The sequence below is a fragment of the Chinchilla lanigera genome, unplaced genomic scaffold (assembly GCF_000276665.1).
Source record: "Chinchilla lanigera isolate Chin_1 unplaced genomic scaffold, ChiLan1.0 scaffold00026, whole genome shotgun sequence".
NCBI lineage: Eukaryota > Metazoa > Chordata > Mammalia > Rodentia > Chinchillidae > Chinchilla > Chinchilla lanigera.
This window is the reverse complement of record NW_004955427.1, coordinates 8,410,861-8,430,786: the sequence shown is the minus strand read 5'-3', so window position 1 is coordinate 8,430,786 and position 19,926 is coordinate 8,410,861. Positions and strand designations below refer to the sequence as shown.

General features: G+C 39.6%; 1 protein-coding gene across 8 annotated transcripts in view; it reads right to left on the bottom strand.

The window, feature by feature from the left end:
* Bbx (bobby sox homolog (Drosophila)) overlaps positions 1-19,926 on the bottom strand; it is a 255,067-nt gene that overhangs the window by 45,619 nt on the left and 189,522 nt on the right. For 7 of the 8 annotated variants that reach the window (XM_005386346.2, XM_005386352.2, XM_013515187.1 and 4 more), the window contains 2 exons: positions 17,234-17,308; positions 9,893-9,973 (listed from right to left, as the gene is read on the bottom strand). In XM_005386346.2, coding sequence (XP_005386403.1) covers positions 9,893-9,973; positions 17,234-17,308 — 156 coding nt within the window. The remainder of the gene's footprint in view (positions 1-9,892; positions 9,974-17,233; positions 17,309-19,926) is intronic. The other variant, XM_005386351.2, reaches the window with a different exon arrangement.

The window sequence follows — 19,926 nt, the reverse complement described above, 5'->3', positions numbered from 1 at the left end:
GCTCAGCGGCAAAGCACCTGCCTGGCAAGTGCAAGGTCGTGAGTTCGGTTCCCGGTACCAGAGAAAAACCAAAAAAAAAAAAAAAAAAAAAAAAGAATATATTCAACTCCAAACTTTCTCATTCTAACATGTTCTCATTCTAAGCATCTTCTTACAAGCATCTCAGGTTTCGGACCATCACAGCAAAACACATTCAAGATAATCTCCATGACTCCTGTTTTTGATATTCATTTCCTGGGCCACAGTAGGCATTTTCACATGACAGACACAGAACCTGGGGACAGCTACGGGAGCATTAACTCTAACGAGATGCCCTGCTCTTGGAGGTAAAGCAAATTCTATATCGGGAGGCAGCTTCAAAAGGCAGTGACGCTGCCTGGCAGGGGTGCCGGATTGTGCAGAGCTGAAGACGGGCCCTGCCATGGTTAGGCTATTTTGACTGAAACAGTCACTGCCCGCTAAGATTATTTATGGGGTTTCCCTAAACCTTTCTGTGCCTCAGTTTTCCAATCTATAAAACAGGGGAGTTAGTATTTTTGGCGTTACTGTGAAGTACAATGAGTGCTCATGAACAGGACCTGGAATAGCGCCTAGCACCGAGCAAAACTGACACACTGTGATCACTACCCTGCTGGGGTGTTGGGGCATAAGAATAAATGCTAGAATAATGGCAGTGTGAATATTCTTTTTTTTTTTTTTTTTTTTGAGACAGGGTCTTTCTATGTAATTCAGGTTGGCCCTGAACTCACTATGTGGCACAGGCCAGCACTGCACTCACAGTGATCCTCCTGCCTCAGCCTCCCTCCTGAGAACAGGGATTACAGGAGTATAACTACTCTTAGTAGCAATAGTTACGTTAGTATTCTCAAACAACACACCATACACTTGGGAGATCACTTTGCTGTCATTTTTCTAGGGTTAAATGATTCTACAGCGGCGAAACAAAAAACAAAAAAACCCACAGTCAGCAAAGTTACATTCAGAAAGATCTCAAATTAAAAACACACAAGTAAGCTTATCCCCCCTTCTGAGTACAAGCACATTACTAACCTCTATTGTGGGTGCATATACCCACAATTAAGTGGAACTTAGGAACGTACATACAAACAACACTATCCCACATACACAGACATGTGCAAAGACAATCACACAACAGATATAAAAGGACACGAATTAATGTGAGCACAAATCAAAGTGTATTGTGGGAAACAGAGAATTAATGACGATTATCAATTTAGTCAAGATGCCCTTTAATAGAAGGTTGGTTGATAACCAGACCTTAAAATAGTGCATGACAGTAAATGACAATTTACTCTTCTATTATTATTTTAAATTGAAAAATAAACTTCTTTTAAAGTGAGAGCAGAAAATTATCAGGACACCTTCCAAGGATGGAATTTCCATGGCTTGTATTCAAATTAGTTAAAATGTAAATGCTTTAAATCAAATGATGGGCATAAATATTTGATACTTATTGTCTATTCCCTGAGCTACTCTATTTTTATAATTAACTGAGAGGGCATAAAATGTATTCTGTTCATCTTTGTATTGTCCTCCAAGAATATCTCATACCTTTTAAAAAGAAGACATTCAACAGATAATTGTGTTAAATTGAATGGTTCATTAGTTCTCAGGTAATTGATGAATTTAAAAATGTATTTGGGATTTGAATCAGGAAAGAGTTACTTTATGGGTCTATAAAAACAATGGTAATTAAGACCAGGCTACTGTCAGACCCAAACCAGCAATCCTTAGTTATAACTCCCAAGAGCACCGCGAAAATTAATCACAAATACCTTGATTTTACCTCTGTGACGAAAACCACAGAAAGAGCTTTCTCACTGTCTGTGTAGCCAGAAAGGCCTGACGGCGATGTGCTGGAAAAACTGACTCATTCTTGAAATGAGATGTGCCATGGTCTTCAAGGTGTATTTATTAGACCAGTGTATAAAAAGTTATCCTCCAATCGATTACGAAACAAAAACATATATGGCAGGGGTGGGGCAGAAGGCGCAGCAGGAGGGTTCTACTTCACAAGTCCAGGTTCAGAGAGGCTGCCAAATTTAGCTCAGGTAAGACCACGCCTTAGGCTCAGGGTTTGTACACGGAGTTCCCTTTAAAGACATAAAAACCCTGTGCTGCATCATGCTTGTATCTCTTTGAGTCAGAGACAGTATAAATGTATTCCTTTCTACAAATGTTAAAGATACTGATTCATTTCTTTAATGTGTCCTGCTTTATAAGACTTAAGAGAAACGGAGTGAAAATAATCATGTGTAATATGTAAGAAATAATACCACAGCGGAAGCCATTTAACTGGTATTAAGAAATGAGAAACAGTTCCAAAATGTACCATATTATTTTGCTATTAATTATACTTTGTCTTTCATTGTCTATTATAAAGGTGTCACCTAGGTTAAAAATAAGGCAGTGTAAAAACAGACCTACTGACATTAATCAGGAAGTTTCAACGTCAAAATCTTTGCTTTTTAGTACAAAACAAATGTTTTGCAGCCAAGGTGTATTTACAATCACTTTGTACTGGCTTATTATCTGCCAAAACAGTGCAGACGTAACCCTAGAAGAGCATTTAGCAATGTTTTCCAAGATGTGCATTTCTTCTATAATTAAATAAAACCAGAATGTTTTGCTATAAAAATACACGCTGGTTGACAGTTTCAGAGGCTAAACGATAGTGTTGCTGCTAAGAAAATTAAATTATCTTTATGATAAAAGATAACTGGTCACAAAACAGTGGTCTAAGCATCTCTCTCTTTTTTTTTTTGTTTTTTTTTTTTCCAGTACCGGGAATCAAACACACGACCTTGCGCTTGCCAGGCAGGTGCTGTGCCACTGAGCTAAATCCCCAGCCCCTTAAGCATCTCTCAACACTACAATCTGGGCATGTTAATTAATTTCCTACTTGGTTTGCTCAAATAGTTGGACCAGGGGAGGTGGTGGCCGAAACATTTCTTTTTACTTACTACTTCTTCAGAAATCACATAATTTCTAAGCATTCTGGATGGGGTGGTGGCTGATCCATAGGACAATCTGCTAATTCTCCCCCAGAGATGTCATTAAATGCATGTCTACATTTCAGTTCCTACAAAAATAAGTTGGTGCAATTGGGAAAGGGATGTAAAGTTTTAGGAGTCTTCTGAAAATGACCCACAACTTTGCGTAAGAAGAAAAGAAATGAACAACTTTCAAATAAAAGGTCCCCTTCCCTGTGCTTTAGGTATGATAAGTGATTTGGATGATGACAGTGTAGAAGGAACTGCAGTGAGATCTTTAGGTGTATGTTCTTGCTTGAGGTGGCTGGGGAATAATACACATCAACAATATACAAAGACACTACAGAAAACCTGAAGTCAGTCATATCTCAGTCACATGCTACCAATAACCCGACGGAAATGTTTAAGTGACAGGAGGCATCACGACCAAGTAAGGTTATCTCTGGGATTTCCTACTGCTTTCAACATGGTATGCAACTTCTGCAATTTTAATGTAGTTTTTCTTAAGTGATTCATAATTTCCATGTAATTTAATTTTTGCAGACATTAGCATAAATTCATCTTTATCTATCTATTTGATTTTAAATGGTTTTATCAAGTGAGAATATAATGACAATGTTTCCAATTTGCCGGAAGCCGTCAGACCCGTAATTCTGCCTTTTTATATGAGTACATCTGGAGCAATCCAGCATCCTCTTTCTTCCACAAGCACATTGATAAATATAATACAGACAGAGAGAGCCACAGACCGAACTCAGCACCCCTACAACGACTGTTCTTTCTTCTTTCTGTGCTCACAGGCAGGTGTGGATCAGCTTTCCTAACTGAACCACTTAGTGAGCCATTTCCCCTCTTTCTGACTCTTCAGGTATGAGACTTCCTCAACTGTCTCCCCTCTGCATCCTTCAGCTTTTTACTTAGCAGGGCTTGCAAACACCTGGGCTTCCTAATGTAGGGTTCCCAGTGCAGCGTTGAAACTCTAAAAGCCATTCTTTGCTGAACACTGACGTTCAGAAGGCGTCAGCTCCGACTCTTTTTGTCTCCCATCAAATTACTCGAATCTCCCAAAACCTCTCTAGCACAGTACCTGCTTCTGCCTCCCATTCTGACTGTCAGATTCTCTGATCCTGGTTCCTGTTTTCTCACATGTGCTCGTCCGCACAGGATTTCCACTGCACCCCATGCACGGGTACCACAGTGTCTCCATGGGCCCCGAGTCTTCAATGGTTCCTTCTCACTTGCAAGTTCAGATTTCTTTGCTCTGCACTAAACACTCTCCCCATCTGGCTCAAGGGCGCACTCTATCTGTGTCTTCCACAAATCTCCCAGCGCAGACCTCTACCCCTCCAACTTGATTTACTCACAGCATCTCCCTATCTTCACTGCTTGCTTTGTCTTTTTTCTTTATCTTTCTGGTCTCTCCATTTCATTATGCAGGACTCACAACCTTTCCTGTGGATGGATGGAGGGGTACAAAGGAGGGAAGGAGCTAAGCGCGCGGGGGCTATGGCAGTGACTGTTGGCCTCAGAGTCAGAGCTCAGCATGGAGAAGAGAACAGTGTCACCTGGAGAGCAAGTACCTAAGAGGGGAGTCACTAATCAGCTCTGGCCAATTATCCCACAGCGGACGGCTGACCCAGGGTATCCAGAATCTCTAAATTTTGAAGAGCAGTTAGAATGTTGCATTTATTTGAAATCTGGTTTTAAAATGTTGGGCACTAATTAAAATGTAAAATATGATATAGAAAAATATGGGCTGAATAAAGTGCCTCTCCAGTTGGGAAAGGGCCCTAAGTTTGCTAGTTTTCAACCCTAATTATTCTTAAACAACTCCATGAGTGCTTTTTCCTGCTCGCCATCCCATGCTTGGTCCCAGAACATTTCCGCTAATATGAGTTTCTGCCTTTCTTAGTTACATACGTTCCCTTTGTGTATCATTCTTCACACAAGTGCAGTTTCATCACTGCACTGGATGAGTCCTCATTAAAATCACCTGTGCTATTTTTCTTTCTTATTTCTTAACCTTTAAGATCTGATCTCCTTGCAACTAGAAAGTCAGCTTCTTGAGGACAAGAGTTGTATTCCACAATCTTACACCCCTGATACTATCTTCCTAAGCACATTTATGAACAGGCATTTTTATAAGGGTGTACAATGTATCTCGGCAGTTTCAAAAGTATAGACATTTTCTAAAAAGGAAATATAAGCTCTCCTCCTTTGACAGCACTCTTGAACATCTGTCATCTTATTCAGCCACACATATATGCGTGGGAGTAAGCTGTCTTCCATAAGACTTCTGTAATACGCACATGCCTACAGAAGAAACGTGCAGTCTTTCATATTCATCTAAAACACGATGACAGGACAGCCCAGAGTTTTAAGAGCACAACCTCTGGAGACAGACTGTCTTGGTTCCAACCTAAGCTCTAACACTTACTGTCCACATGACCTTAAGCAAGTTACCTAACTTTGGTTTCCTAATGTGTAAACAGGAATGATAACATTACTTGCCTCAGAGGACAGTTGTAGGAATTAAATTAGCATACAAACAGTACGTAAAATTGTGCCTAACACACAGGAGATTCTCAGTTATCAAGTCATTATTATCCTAAATTAGGTACTAAAACTTACTTGCATAAAAAACAATTACATTTTAAAATCTACCTTAAAGAATATTAAAAATTATTTCAGAAAAACTCACGTAGACCTAAGAATAGTATTATCAGGTTAGTGTTTTGGATTATCACTGGGGTCTAAGCACAAACACTGAACTTGGAGGTAAGGTATTCTTTTTTTTGTACCAGGAATTGAATTCAGGACCTTGTGCTTGCCAAGCAAGGCGCTGTGCTGCTGAGCTAGATCCCCAGCCCGGGTAAGGTATTCTTATACCACTGATCTTGGGCAGTTTGTAAATTTCATTCTCAATGTACTAAATGTGTGCAGCCCCAATGTTGCTGGCATGGAGTAGACATTTAATAATTCATGTCTGTTATAATAAACGAATAAGCTGCTGTATGTGTTAAACAACATTGGTACTAGACATCTTCAGGTATAGAATCTCTCTGCAATGTACAGATAAAGCTATATCCAACTGCTCTTCAGGGTATCCAACTTTAGCAACTATAATACAGAATGATCATCTGAGAAAGCATGCTTTGTTGTTCTTTATATGACCTGACCTAATTAATTTCAAAACGAATGGTAACACAATACATTACAGTAGTCGCACAAATAAAGTAACTAACTGAACAGTATACACCTCACAAAAGTCCAAACCAAAAGCACTGTATTTTTTTCAGTTCTCTGACATCAGCAGAAATCTCCCTTCCTGGCTAGACAGATCCCTTACAAATGTCTGGAACAAATCCCAGAATTTCAGGTCACTTTTCAGCTACTAAAAGTCTACCCATTAAAATGCCAAGCACATGCCTGAATAGGGTCTTCTCCAGGGCATTCCCTGGCTCCAGGGCCACAGGAAGGGAGGAGGGAGGATCTTACAGTACCAAAACTGAGAGTGCAGGCCAATCCAAGTCTGTTCCTATTGCCAATTTCCTCTATTTTGGGGGAGAGGGGTGTTTCTGCCTGTTTAGGTAGGTACACAAAACAGTGGTAAATAGGTATACGCCTGAAGTATTTCTTGCTTCTCATCAAGAAGGCATTTCTTTCAAAAAACCACTCTATTTTTGGGAGATCTACTCATTCACCCCTCTCTCTCCAGCCCACAGGACTGGGTTAGCAAAGGGCAAACGCTTCATTTAGGGGCTGGTTCCTGGCCCTTCAGAAGGCCTCTGGTTTAGACACGGAAGACAGATGATGGAGGCAGAACGAACTGCCCATGGTTATGTCTTTTTCTGTTGGTTCCTCACTCCGTAAGAGTCAATGACATTCTCAGGGGATGCCGTAGGCAGGAGTGATATTAAACTACTGTATGTAAGAGGGGCAGGTGCGAACCGACCCCTGTGGTCTCAGGGCAGGAACAGCTAGCCCTTTAGGTCTCCTGCTGTGCCCTACAGTCACAGGCAGCATCGTGAGAGCTTCGGGATGCCGACACAATGCTACAACACGTTCAGGAGGTTGAGGCACATGACTTTTATTAACAGTAGGCAGTACTTCAGTGTTTTCCAATAAAGACGGGTGTACTGCTATAAACCAGCAAACGCCACTCTGCTCATGGGAAGGTGTCTCCACTACATTTCCTGATGTGAGAGACTGACTGTCCAGGTCTTCCCTCTGTTCACGTTACCGTCTAGTGGCCTCTTGCCTGATCACACTGGTTCCAAGTGTCTCCCTGCTGCCCACTTTCTTTGGTTCTCTTTATGCTTGGTCAGATTAAGTGAAGGATGCTGCAATAAATTTATGTCCAAAATATACCCCACTTTTTGTCAAAGGACAGGGAGATAATTCTCGCATGCTCATTGCTCAGTCTGTAATGATGATTCTCTTAGAGCTGCTTCTACTCCCCTTGATGGGATAGGGGTAAAGAATGGAAAGTACTTTTATCCTTCCTCCTCAGGACTGAGAGGTGAGATGTTCCCGATAGCCCACGATGGCCCCCCAGCTAGGATGACTGGGGAGTCTGCGTGGGGATAAGATGCTTCTTACATTTGTACAGGAGGTAACAGCTGTATTATAAACCCCAAGAGAAGGGTCTAACCCAAATTCAGAGTGGCTTTCCCTTGGGAATGTGTCCATTTAAAGCTATCTCTTCAGGTTCCATAATAGTATTAGTTCTAGGCAACAGGACAGAGTTTCAGTAGTCTATTATATTTATTTATTTTTAAAAAGAGGTCTAAGAAATAAATATTTTAGTCTCTTAAAGAAAAATGAGTATCAAAATACACAATAGATAAAAAAACTAAGGAAACATTTATTTACTGGTGATTATTTGGTGATGCCAATTAATCCATTGTGCCCATATTTTGCTTAATTAAAATCTCAGAAGAGCCAAGCACGGCGCCACATGCCTATACAGTCAGGCAGGGGATCCCAAGTTTGAGTCCAACCCAGGCTACATAGTGAGTTTAGGTGCATTTGAACTATATAGAGAGATCCTGTCTCAAAAAAACATAAACAAAAACAAAGACAAAAGAAACCTGGGAAGCCTTTAGAGCACTGCTCTGGAACACACTCCATTGATGTTAGGACATCATAATCATGTGGTACAAGTAACAATGGGAGAAAATTTCCATGGCAAATTACTTTTTAGCATCTCTGATTCATCAGAACATATATTTTTACTCAAATGTTATAATAAACTAAGTCTGGGTCTAAACTGATTTGCAATAATCGGAACAGGCTTATTCTTGCCATTTTACGCCCTCACAATTATGATACCAACATTCAAACATCTGTTCAGTCAGAGCATCTGCTTCATATCTGGGATGCATCCCTACAAATTAGAGGAATGTTCTACCTAATGAGCTCCGATTTAATAAGGAATCCTTTTTTATGACAGAAAATGAGAAGACAAATTTATCTCTTTAGTATCCCTCACACCAAAATATCCCAAAGGTTCATACATTTCTAAAAAAAGTTTAATAAAGATAAATACTATACAGTAAAAGTGAGTTTTGTAATTTAGTGTTGTTTCATATCTAAGTCACCATACGTATATCTGTACACGCGTATGCATGCATGTGCGCACACACATTACATAACCAGAAAATGCAGGGGGCACACACATCCTTGTTACTCAGGAAAAAGCTGCTTCTTTGAATTTAATTGCCTAACAGTCTATACATTCTAGAAAATTCTTGACATGGAGCTGTTTCCTTATTTCCTCCCAAAGGCGCTAACGGCTAGATCACCACGGCTTCAGCCTCAAGTGGTAGTTCTCACTGACTCTCGGGTTCTTCCTGGGCTATTCCCTGTTGTCTTCCTAAGCCTTTCTTCGAGTTCTCCAGCTATGTTCAGCCCTCTATGTGGGTCTGAGTTTGCCTTACATGAGAAGTGTGTCAGCTTAGTGTCAGACAACAAGGGGTTAGTTGTTCCAGTGTGCACATACATTATGACTTCAGGCTGCTCTACTGTTTATATTTCTAATTTAAATCTGATTGGGTTTTAGAAGGCTAAGGACAGCAACTATTTAAAAGACCCAAATCTTTAAGATACAATCATAAAATTTAGAAATTTTAGCAAACAGCAGGTCATCTCATTAAACATGAAAGAACCGAGGAAACCCATGGGAAGACACGCCAGAAAAGTGAGAAAATATAAAGTTTAGTGCGTGAGCGTTTGAATCCATCTCTTTGTATTTCCTCATAACTGCTTCTGTGGTTTCCCGGTGCTGAGGACCTTCCTCCCACACACTGGCTTGAGGCAGTCACAGCCCCAGAGAACGCCGCCACTCACGCCCCCTCAGCACTTCCCCCGGGTTTGCCCCACCCACTGAAGGGAAACAACAGCATTTAACACCCAGGTCACATCAAAAATACAACGGGTTAAAGCCATAAAATCAGATGTCAGAACAGCTCACGTGAGCTCCTCGCTAAAAAAACTTAAACAACGCCAATTTAAAGGCAATGCCTTCTAGGGATTTACAGATGGCCTGAGGATCAGAGAAGAGGCAAATGACCTAGGCTACTCTTCTGGGCTCAGGCTGGACTTAACCAATCTGAGACTAGAACTGACCTTATTTTAAAATATTACCTGTGAGAAAGATTTTTGCAATTTCACTGGGTAAGTTTGTTCAATGCTTAATGAGGTTTAGTAGCAAAATTTCTTTTTCTTAAAATAAAGGCTAACCCCCTCGTTTTTGAAAATTAGATATTACATGTTTTACGGTCAAAGGTGAAATGGTACAGTCTGAGGAACACTTATAATTATTGTGTGACTTCCACCTCTGCAGATCTTATCTCCATATATTCTTAGTAACTTGCCTCTGCCAGCTGGAAGAGTGCAGACTTCCCACAGCGTTTTACAGGCTCAGCACCACCCAGCTTCGAAGTGTTTGAAGAGATCTGTATTGAAAACAATTCACATAAAGAATATTAATTTGCAATACTAGACTCATCATTCATACATATTTAGGAATTCTTAGTTTGTGAAAATATCACTGCTTCCAAAGACCAAATAACTTTAAACATGTCATGACATACTTAAACATGTCACACGATCACTTTGAGAATCATTTTCTGCAGTTTTTCTTTTCTGCAGAAAAGAAAAACAGGTGTGGCCTCAATAGCTTATTCTAGTCTTTACGTTTAGGTCTATATCCTTAAAGCAAGATGTACATCTCCATTTCTATTTGAGTGCTAGTTCATCAATTAGCCAAATGTAAAACAGATTTAGAGTTGTTCTGCACAAGACCTCTCTGGAAGGGTAACAACAAGCCCATACAAATTTTATTGTTTTGTGAGTCCTCTGTGTGTATGCTACACAATATGACAGCAGCTGGGGAAACTAAGAGGTTGTATATAAATCACTGACTTTGACTTTAAGAATATGCTCTAAAGTACACTCAAAGACTGACAGTTAAAACCACAAAAGTAAGTTATACAGGTAAGGACCCATGCTATACCGCGGTACCCCCTACACATGCACACATTGCACCCTCTTTTGCAAATACGGATTAACAATGGGCACTGACATAATCAACAGCACTGCTCTTCCTCATGTTTGAATGAAAGATCCTTTTCACTTTCTAGCGTCAGGAACAGCTGAGAAGGACATACACCATTTTGTTTTGTGAGACGGGTTTTGCTATGTATGAATCGTCCTACCTCAGCCTACGAAGTGCTGAGACCATAGATGGGCAGTTCTATGCCCAGCAAGACATACACTCTTAAAGATATTTAAGAAGCCTGAAAAGGTTCTGTCGTCATTAGAGTGGTTATCTACTGTCTAAGTTTTTTATGGTTTTTGTGCTTCTGAATTCTTCCCCAGTTTTCTTTTTTTTTTTGTTTTATTTTGTTTTGTTTTTCCAGTACCAGGGATCGAACTCATGACGTTGCGCTTGCCGGGCAGGTGCTGTGCCACTGAGCTAAATCCTCAGCCCCTCTTCCTCAGTTTCAACGGAGCTATTTCTCAACTCAGTTTAGGAGGCAATCTTGCCTGGTGACTTACGTCTTTACCCACCGCCCACAGAATTTTATGGAGTTCTCAGCTCCAGGAGAAACTGGGTGCTCCTGGCTAGAGGGAATTCTCCCCAGAACACCTGCTGAGTAAGAGGCCTTTGTAGGAGCTTACATTTATTAAGCTAGAGGCCATCATAAAGTGTCTATTCTGAGAAAATTAAGAGGATTCTCTCATTGTGGGTGCTATCAGTTTTAACAGAACCCCTTCGTGTTGATTCCAGTCATTATTTTTTTCCTTAGCTGACAATTTATGGAGTTCAATCCTCTTGAAGTTTGGAATATTTTCCCCTAGTTGAATTTTCACTGATAAATGCCACTTCTACTTTTTCTAGACAAGTTGAATTCCATTACCTTATCACTAGAGTAAGAGAAAACACATAGATTAATATCCCTGACTCAGTGAATTAAGGAATGAAACACTGAACATAAATGCCAGTCCCTTAAATTGAGGTTGTACTGTGTATTAGAGGAGAAATGGTCTTTTGCCAGCCAGACATGACTTCAGTACTTTGTGCTATGTGGACTTAGGCAAGCAATCAAGACTTTGAGTCTCGTTTACTTTCCCTATCAGATACAAACAATACCTGCCCCATAGTACACTGCGAAGATTAGGTTTCGTGTCAGTGAGCAGCACAGTGCTGAGGTCATATCGTGCTTTCACTACGTGGTACAGTATTAGTACTAATGAGTTATCATTAACACTAATAAACACAGGCCTTTAACAGAAATCCTAAAACACTGAAATTGAACAGAATTAAAAACTAAAATATCTCAGGACAATATTTATTAAATTTAGTGATTTTTAGACTACTAGATTTGTTGCATAATCAGGAATTATCTGCTTTCCTAGTCCTTCCACTGGCTCCCCCTGCTGTTGTTCCAGATGTAGCTTTCTGCTCCGTGATTCTGTGTTTGCTCGCGACCATACTATCTTGTATCCGACACACTGTACGGGATCCAAAAGGTTCCACGAACAACTACGGACAACACAGATGCATTATCTACCTCTATGTTAATGCACAGCTGCCTGCGTGGAGGCTCAGGATGGTTTCTAGGCTTTCAAGAGGAATCCCTTCGTTCCGTAAGAACCATTTTCCTCATTGCCTCTGGGAGGCTTTTTACCTATTTATAGGTGCAGGCAGCGCAGGCTTTTCAATGCTTAAGATTGCTGGAAGCCGGCCTTCCAGAGAGGAATGTGTGGGGGAGGTTCGATATATTTTAGCAGCGCAGCGTTCCAGGATCTTCCAACAATAACATTTTCATGGAATGACTTAGCGGTGAGATCTACTTTCCTAAAAACGTCTTTTGACTTCTTAGATTTTTTTTAGAGTGGGGCAATTGGTAGAAAATTGGACACATGTTAATTGTTAGGGCCCAATCCTCATCCGGATCTCTCTATCTATCGTATCTGACATTGCTAATCTTTCTCTTGGGAAGCTCTTCTCTGCTGTTCTCTGACTGCAGGGACCTGCTTCTCAGATCGCTCTTTGCCTGTCTCTTCTGCTGGCTGTTCCTACTGTAGTGTTCTCTTAAATGTCTATTCATGGCTATATGTGTTTTTCATTTTCTTCCAACTGGATGGTGCTTAGAAATCTGTTAACTTCACTACAGTCTCTATTTTGAGAATTATATAATGTTCATATAAACAGTGCTCACCCATACAGGTTAGCTAAAAGGATGAGTACACGAGTCACAGCTAAAGCGCTAAGAAAAATTATCACCCGGGATGTGAAGTGCTAACTTTAAGGCTGCCTAAAGGAGAGGAACAAACACATCAAGGAAACAGGTGGTACAAATCAGTACCAACTTAGGTAACCACGGAAGTCCTCTGCAATTACGACGGGTATTCTAAACACGGCAGCCTGGGAGAAAATGACCCATAACTGTTGAATTAATAAAATAATCAAAGAAGAAAGGAACAATATAAGGATGTCTGATCTTACTTTTAAACAAGTATTAATGCTGCCAACACAACATATACTGTTATATGTTCACTGATTAGTTGCCATGTAAGTATGTAGTGTTTTTATCAAGTGTAATATTCCATAACATATTGAGCATTCCATCACAAAAATGAATGCTTTAAATTTGGACTTATTGCTCATACTCAACTGTGACAAAACCTTAAAATTTTTAAGATTATGGTTGTACTTACAATGCCAAGCTAAATATCTCCTAAGGAAAATTTTAATGTTCACTTCTATTTATCTAGAACATTTAGATTAACTGTGTCTTTGAAGTAAATATGTAATTGTTCGACACAAAGATATACGCTAGGTTTCAGAGTCAGCCGCACAGCAGACAAAGGAATGTGTGGCTTGGTCATGGCTTTTAGACCCGAGAAGTAATGGGGAACAATAGCTCCCTTCTGGCATTATATTTGGTCATCAGTTTTCAGTGAACTAGATCTAAAAAGTGACTGATGTGTCACTCTACCTGTAAACAACAAAAGATGCAGATAGCAAACTCATTCTGACTAACTTAATGAATCACAGCCTGGGAACAGAGTGAAAGCAAATTGGAGGTCCCAGTTATATCTGGATGAAATATGACTGCCAATAAGAAATGGGAGACAGGCTGAAAGGAGGAGGGAGGCAGTCTCTGCATTGTATTTCCTCCCAGATCCTATAAAGCAGATATATGACTTTCTTCCCTTTAATGTAAACATTCATAAGGAACCCATCAACGAAATGGGCTTTATTGAGTTTCATGGTTCCATGCAGGTTAACTTGAATGGACTTTAAGATGACAAGATTTGGTTAGAAGAAAAACATATCCTTCTCACCTTGCAAAGACAGAGACATGGGGCTTTATATGAAAGAAAAAGAAATTCAACTTAAGAAAATACTTGGGCCTTATTGTTTTTTAAAATGTGTATTTTTTGGATAAATGTATTACACAATACATGACCTATTTTTAAGGGAAGGTATAATTAAGTTCCTTCCTAGAGTTTGTAAATAAAATTAGCAGGAATGGTTTCTAAGAATTTTGCAAGCCTAGTCTTAAAAAATATTATAAAACTAAACATGCTTTAAAAAGTGAATTGTTTCTTAAATTATAAGAACATTTACTTCTCTCTAAATAGGTGATAAAAGGACCAGGAATGCCCACACCCCCACCTGCCCCAAAGGGATAGGGACATACAGCAGTCCACTGGGTAATTTTCAAGTATACACCCCCCCTCTTCCTCTCTTCTACCCTTTCTGCTTAAGGCCACAGAGATACCAGAAAGTAACAACAATAATAATTTGGGGGTTAAAAATAACTATAAGAGTATTAGTTTTGGTTTTTTTTTCCCTTTGTTTTTTGAGACAGGGTCTCACTATGTAATTCAAACTGGCCTGGAGCTCACTATGTAGCCCAGGTTGCCCCTGAACTCACGGATGATCCTCCTGCCTCAGCCTTCCAAGTGCTGGGATTACGGGAGCAATATAGTGCTGGCTCTACAGCATTGGTCTTAAACTGTGGTTCCCTCAAAGAAAACTTGTAAATACAAATTCTGAGACCCAACTTCAGGCTTAATCAATCAAATCTTGGAGTAGGGCCCAGAAATCTCTGTTTGAACAAACTTTTTAGGTGACTCTGATGTGTTTTAAAGTTTGAGGACCTTTGCTATGGACTAATTAGAAAAACAATTTCATGAGGCTTTGTTTTCTCAAAGGCGATGGTGTTTTATGAAATAATTATAAGAGTTTTAGGGGTAGCATCTTAATAATTATGGACTATTCTATTTCTATTGCAATATTTGTTTATCTAGTTAGCTCTTGTTTAGCCTTATGTAAACCAGCCCAGTACTGGGCTGACAATTCAGTCAGATAATAAGATGCTACATATTGAGACTCAGGATTCTGTTTGTCATATGAGAAAAATGACCACACTATATATCCTTAGAGAACTATAAACTTCTCAATTATAAGACACATAAAATTCACAATTAAATAATAATGCCCTGCTTTAATTTGCTTAGAAATTATGCAAAATGTACCTATGAAAAGCAATATCCCGAGAGTTGGAGGGAGAAGACTACTGAATTCCAGGGCATAATAAAATTACACCTTTTTACATTATCACTGTATTTTGGTATTTCATCATGCATGTCTATGCTACAATCCACTGAAACAACTCCTAGTCAGTTTTCATATTAACAATATTAAGCTTCCTCAAGTCCTACACACACTTCATGTCAAAAACCAAGTGTCCCTAGCAGAAGTGCTATTGAACAGTGGGACAACCTCTGGAGCATCTGGAGATGTCTCCGCTTGAGTCTCTCCCAAGCTGGAAGTTCTTATCTTCCTTAAAAAAAAAAACAAAACCTTAGTAAAATTAAGAGACAAGACCAAACCTTCTCCTCTGAGGAGTCTACTGAGCATCAAGAGCAAATTATTTTGTTTGAGAGAGGCACGGAATCTGATTCTGTAGATAGCAGCTATTACATCATCAAACTGATCTCTCAGAGGGCTCCTGGGCCTTCTAATGAATCTGATGATGGTATCTCTTAAGTAACATTTAATTGGGGCTGGGATTTAGCTCAGTGGCACAGCGCCTGCCCGGCAAGCGCAAGGTCATGAGTTTGATCCCTGGTACCGGAAAAAAACAAAAACAAAAAAACAAAATAAAACATTTAATCATGCTGACAGACACACAGCGACTCCAGCTGAAATGTTCCACACTGACATTTTACACTAGGTTGAATACTCTTAGTAGTTAATACATATGCAAATATCAGGTGGGTCAAAGATGAGCCATTGTACCTTTCTAATATTCGTTCTACACAGTGAAGAATTTAATCCAAAGGCATATAGGCAAATAAATTCTGTTTCAAAGGAAATGTTTCTGCAAAGTTGGATGGGCCTGGCTCAGATATCAACATTAAAAATAAATAATCAACACACCAAAATTCTTTTTTTAACTCTTGAACAACTTGCTAGCATCAAATAAATTGGTATCAACACTAGAGAAAAACAAAAGGTGTTTGTGAAACTGTTTTCCCAGACAGTGCAAATAACAGCCTGTTTTTCAGAATGAAGATTATGATAAAATCTTAATTTATTCAGATTCATCAAGCAACTTATTCTGTACAAAATGATAACATTATGTATTTTTCTTACTGTGACAGAGATGTCTACCTCATGAGCAGATCAAAGATGGTGCAAAGTCAGTGGCTGACACAAGTGTCCCCAGAGGAAGCAGAATTATTTTGATTTTATTTTTTATATTTTTGATGTAAGAGCCGAAAGTAATGTTTTTCTCATTTTCAAAGTAAGATGCTAGGTTTTCTCCTACCAAAAGGATCTCACTTTACATTACATTTATGCGGCACCCTTTATTCAAATGAACCCAAGAGATTCAATACATCAATATTAAACAGAGTAGGCCTGCTTGTCATTTTCTCTCAATCTACAAAGCGCTACTTTTCGATATGTGTGTTTGGTTGGAGTTAATAGGAAGGGAAGAGGGGAAAGGCCTGAAGCAGGTGGTATTTTCATAGGCTGCGTGCATTTTGTCACCTGTCCTGTGCGCTCATTCTGCATGAGCACATAGTCGAGGCTAGGGCTACTGCAGCAAAGTGAAATGTATCAGGTTTGCCTCCTGTGCAGTCAGCCAAGAAGATACTCTGCAGTGTGTGCTTTCCGGCTGGGAAGGCAAGGAAACCTGAGATCCTGCAAGGGCGGCAGGGACACAAATGACAACCCTGGCGCAGCTATGTCACACAGAAAGCGCGCGCTGATGACTCCACAGAGCTGGCGCACCGCTGCGCCTGCCTTGAGAGAGTCATTCACGAATTACCGCGTCTGACTTTGCTATTGGTGACATTTAATAAATAAAATCCTGTTTCTCATGTTGACAGTAGTGTGTCCAAGGTTTTACATTAGAAACAAGGCAAGCTGAAGTAAATAAATTACTGGTAAGTGTCTATTCTGAATGAAACCTTAATGAATGCTTATAAGACGGGTATACAATCTAGAGCTGATTTGATTACATGACACCAAGGCAGCTGAGAGCCACGGCATTCTGTGCAGTATGTCAGAAATGGCAAGAGTCACGCCTGCGGTTCACTGCAGGTCATTTAAAACTCCATCTCAGTATTTCCTGGGCTCAAGTGTTCCGAGACCCACAAGCACTGAAGGCCGGTGGGGTGCTCACCTCTGCGAACTGAAACAAGGCCGATGCCTGACACTGTTTTGTAGGAGCATCAGGGTGGGATGCGCTTGAAGATATCTGAAAGGCAACAAGTAATTTTTAAGATTCAAAGACATTGTCCTTATCAGGCTCCTAGGTTCTGCCGTGTTTCTCTTGTAGAAACTGATAAAGATGAAGACATGGGTCATCACCCTCAATCCCGTTTAGAAGGAAGTGTAAGTGATAAAGCAAGACAAAGGCCCTGTCTAAAAACGATGGTTCTGAAGAATGAAAGGAGCTTGGCTCATCTGCCAAGACCCGTGCAAGGGGATCAGGTATGCATCAAACGGCAGTTCAGGAGATCTGTTCAAGTGAATTTCCTTGTTTCAATTACTTTTCAAAAATATGCATAATTTAAAGCTGGAGGCTGCACACACGATCAGTCATTCTCTCTTCTCCCTGCCTATCTCCCTCCAAGCCGTTCTCTGCCGAGGCAGCTGTGAGACAGTACAGGAGCGGCACACGGACATGTGTCCCCATTCTGAGACTGAATCTTCACTCTGCTGTTTACCAGCTACACGACCTTGGGCAGTTCAGCCAAACTTTTGAGACTTATTTTTCTCAAATGCAAACTGATGATAATACTCATTTTATAAAATTACAGTGAGAAAAAACTAAGCCTACTATAAGCAATAAATACACCTTAATCCTAACACTAAAATTGTAAAAGTCACTTTTCAGAAAAGTGACCTTTAGAAAAATTAGAAAAGCTATGGACCATGCAGTAATGTGGCATCAGAGAGATGTTTAGGGATGACAAAGAATTATTAGAAATACTGAATTATTGATTTTAATTACTGTTGAAGCCATTAGGAAAATTTTAACTCTATGTTTCTTTTGAATTAGACAAATTACCATTCTTAGAATAGCAAACCAGATACAAACAAATCATCATGAATAGATACTATTTGAGCAAGTGTTCTGAAGATGTTCAACAGTGAAATTAAAGCTGGGGGTGAAGGAGTACGCCTGTAATGCTAGCACTCTGGGTGGAGGATCACAATTCTGAGCCGAGCTTGACAACTCAGTGACTTAGGAAGACTCTGTCTCAAAACAAAACTTTCCAGGGGCTGGGGATTTAGCTCAGCGGCACAGTGCCTGCCTAGCAAGCCTGAGGTCGTGAGTTCAATTTCCAGTACCAGAAAAAAAAAAAATTTCCAAACAGGGGATGGGGTAAGGATATAGTTCAGTGCAAAGGCCCTGGGGGTTCAATTCTGGGTATCACAAATTTAAAAAAGAAAAAGAGTGGAAATGCAGAAGTCTAATTGTTCAAACCACATACACAGCAATTTCCAGTGAATATCATATGCAAACGTGAAAGACTACACATATGCACCCATGGGAGTTTTCCTGAAGTACTGGGAAGTATAAACTCAGTAGGTCTTACTTCAGATATTACTTCTTATCCCCACTAACCCTCCACGAAACAAAAAATAAAACAACTGATGTAAAAAGAAATTGCACTTCACGGCAGATCTCACACAGAGACAGAAAGAGGTAGATTATGAACACTGTGAGCAAATATATACTGTAAGATTCTGGTGCTATCACCAAGGCATTTAGGAATACTGTCAACAGTCTCCAAGGACGGCCTAATGTGCCAGCACACAAAAAATCCAATACTAAAAACACAGTCCCCTTATAAAACTGTGAAAGATGGGCAAACGCTAGGAAGGCAGAGAGTGACAGAGAATATATAACGAAAAACAATTCAAGTGAGCAAGGGGAGATTAGGTGGCCTAAGCTTTAAAAAAAAAAGTCATGAGAGCTCATATAAAATTCCAGGATAAAGGAAGATATTTTGGGAAGAGTTTTTATCCCTAGACTTGATGTCCAGGATAATGTGCTCAACTACATTATCTCTCTGAAGCAGTTCTCAGAGGTATGCTGAGGAGAACCGGTCTGACCTACACCAAAAGACTGCAACTGCTACCTCATGCTACAGTTTCAACAAAGAGAGAAGCAATATGCATTTCTCTTTCTTTCTTATTTATTTACTTAAAAGAATTCCAAAACAATATGATATGAGGGTAACAATGGTTAATACATTATGTACTGTTATCTTTAAATTAGTTACTCAGAGTATAAAATATCAACATTTAGTTATCCAAACAATAGTAGCACAAACCTATCTTTTCAATGAACTAAGAGAAATTAGTAGTATAACTATCTGAACAATCATATATATATATATTTTTTTTTTCCTTTAGCTTTTCCTTCCTTCTTTTTTCCATTCTCCCAAACCAGCTGCTCTTTCTTTTTGAAGTTTCTTCCCATTGGATCTTATTTACTCTTTCACACTAGGGAGACAATATGATGTTTACACATTTGCATCTGGTTTATTTCACTTAACGAGTATAGTCTCTAGTTTCATCTATTTAGCGATAAAAGTCTCCAGTTTATCCTTCTTTATAGCTGAGTAGTATTCCATTACACAAAAAGACCACTTTTTTAAATCCACCTCTTGGTTGATGGGCATTTGGGTAGTTTCCAAGATCTAGCTATTACAAACTGCTACAAATGTGGGTGCATATATATCACTGTGGTATGATGTTTTTAATTCTTCTGAGAAAATACCCAGAAGGGGAATAGCTGAGTCGAATGGGACCTCTAATCCTAGTTTTTTGAGGAATCTCCACACTGATTTTGCTATACCA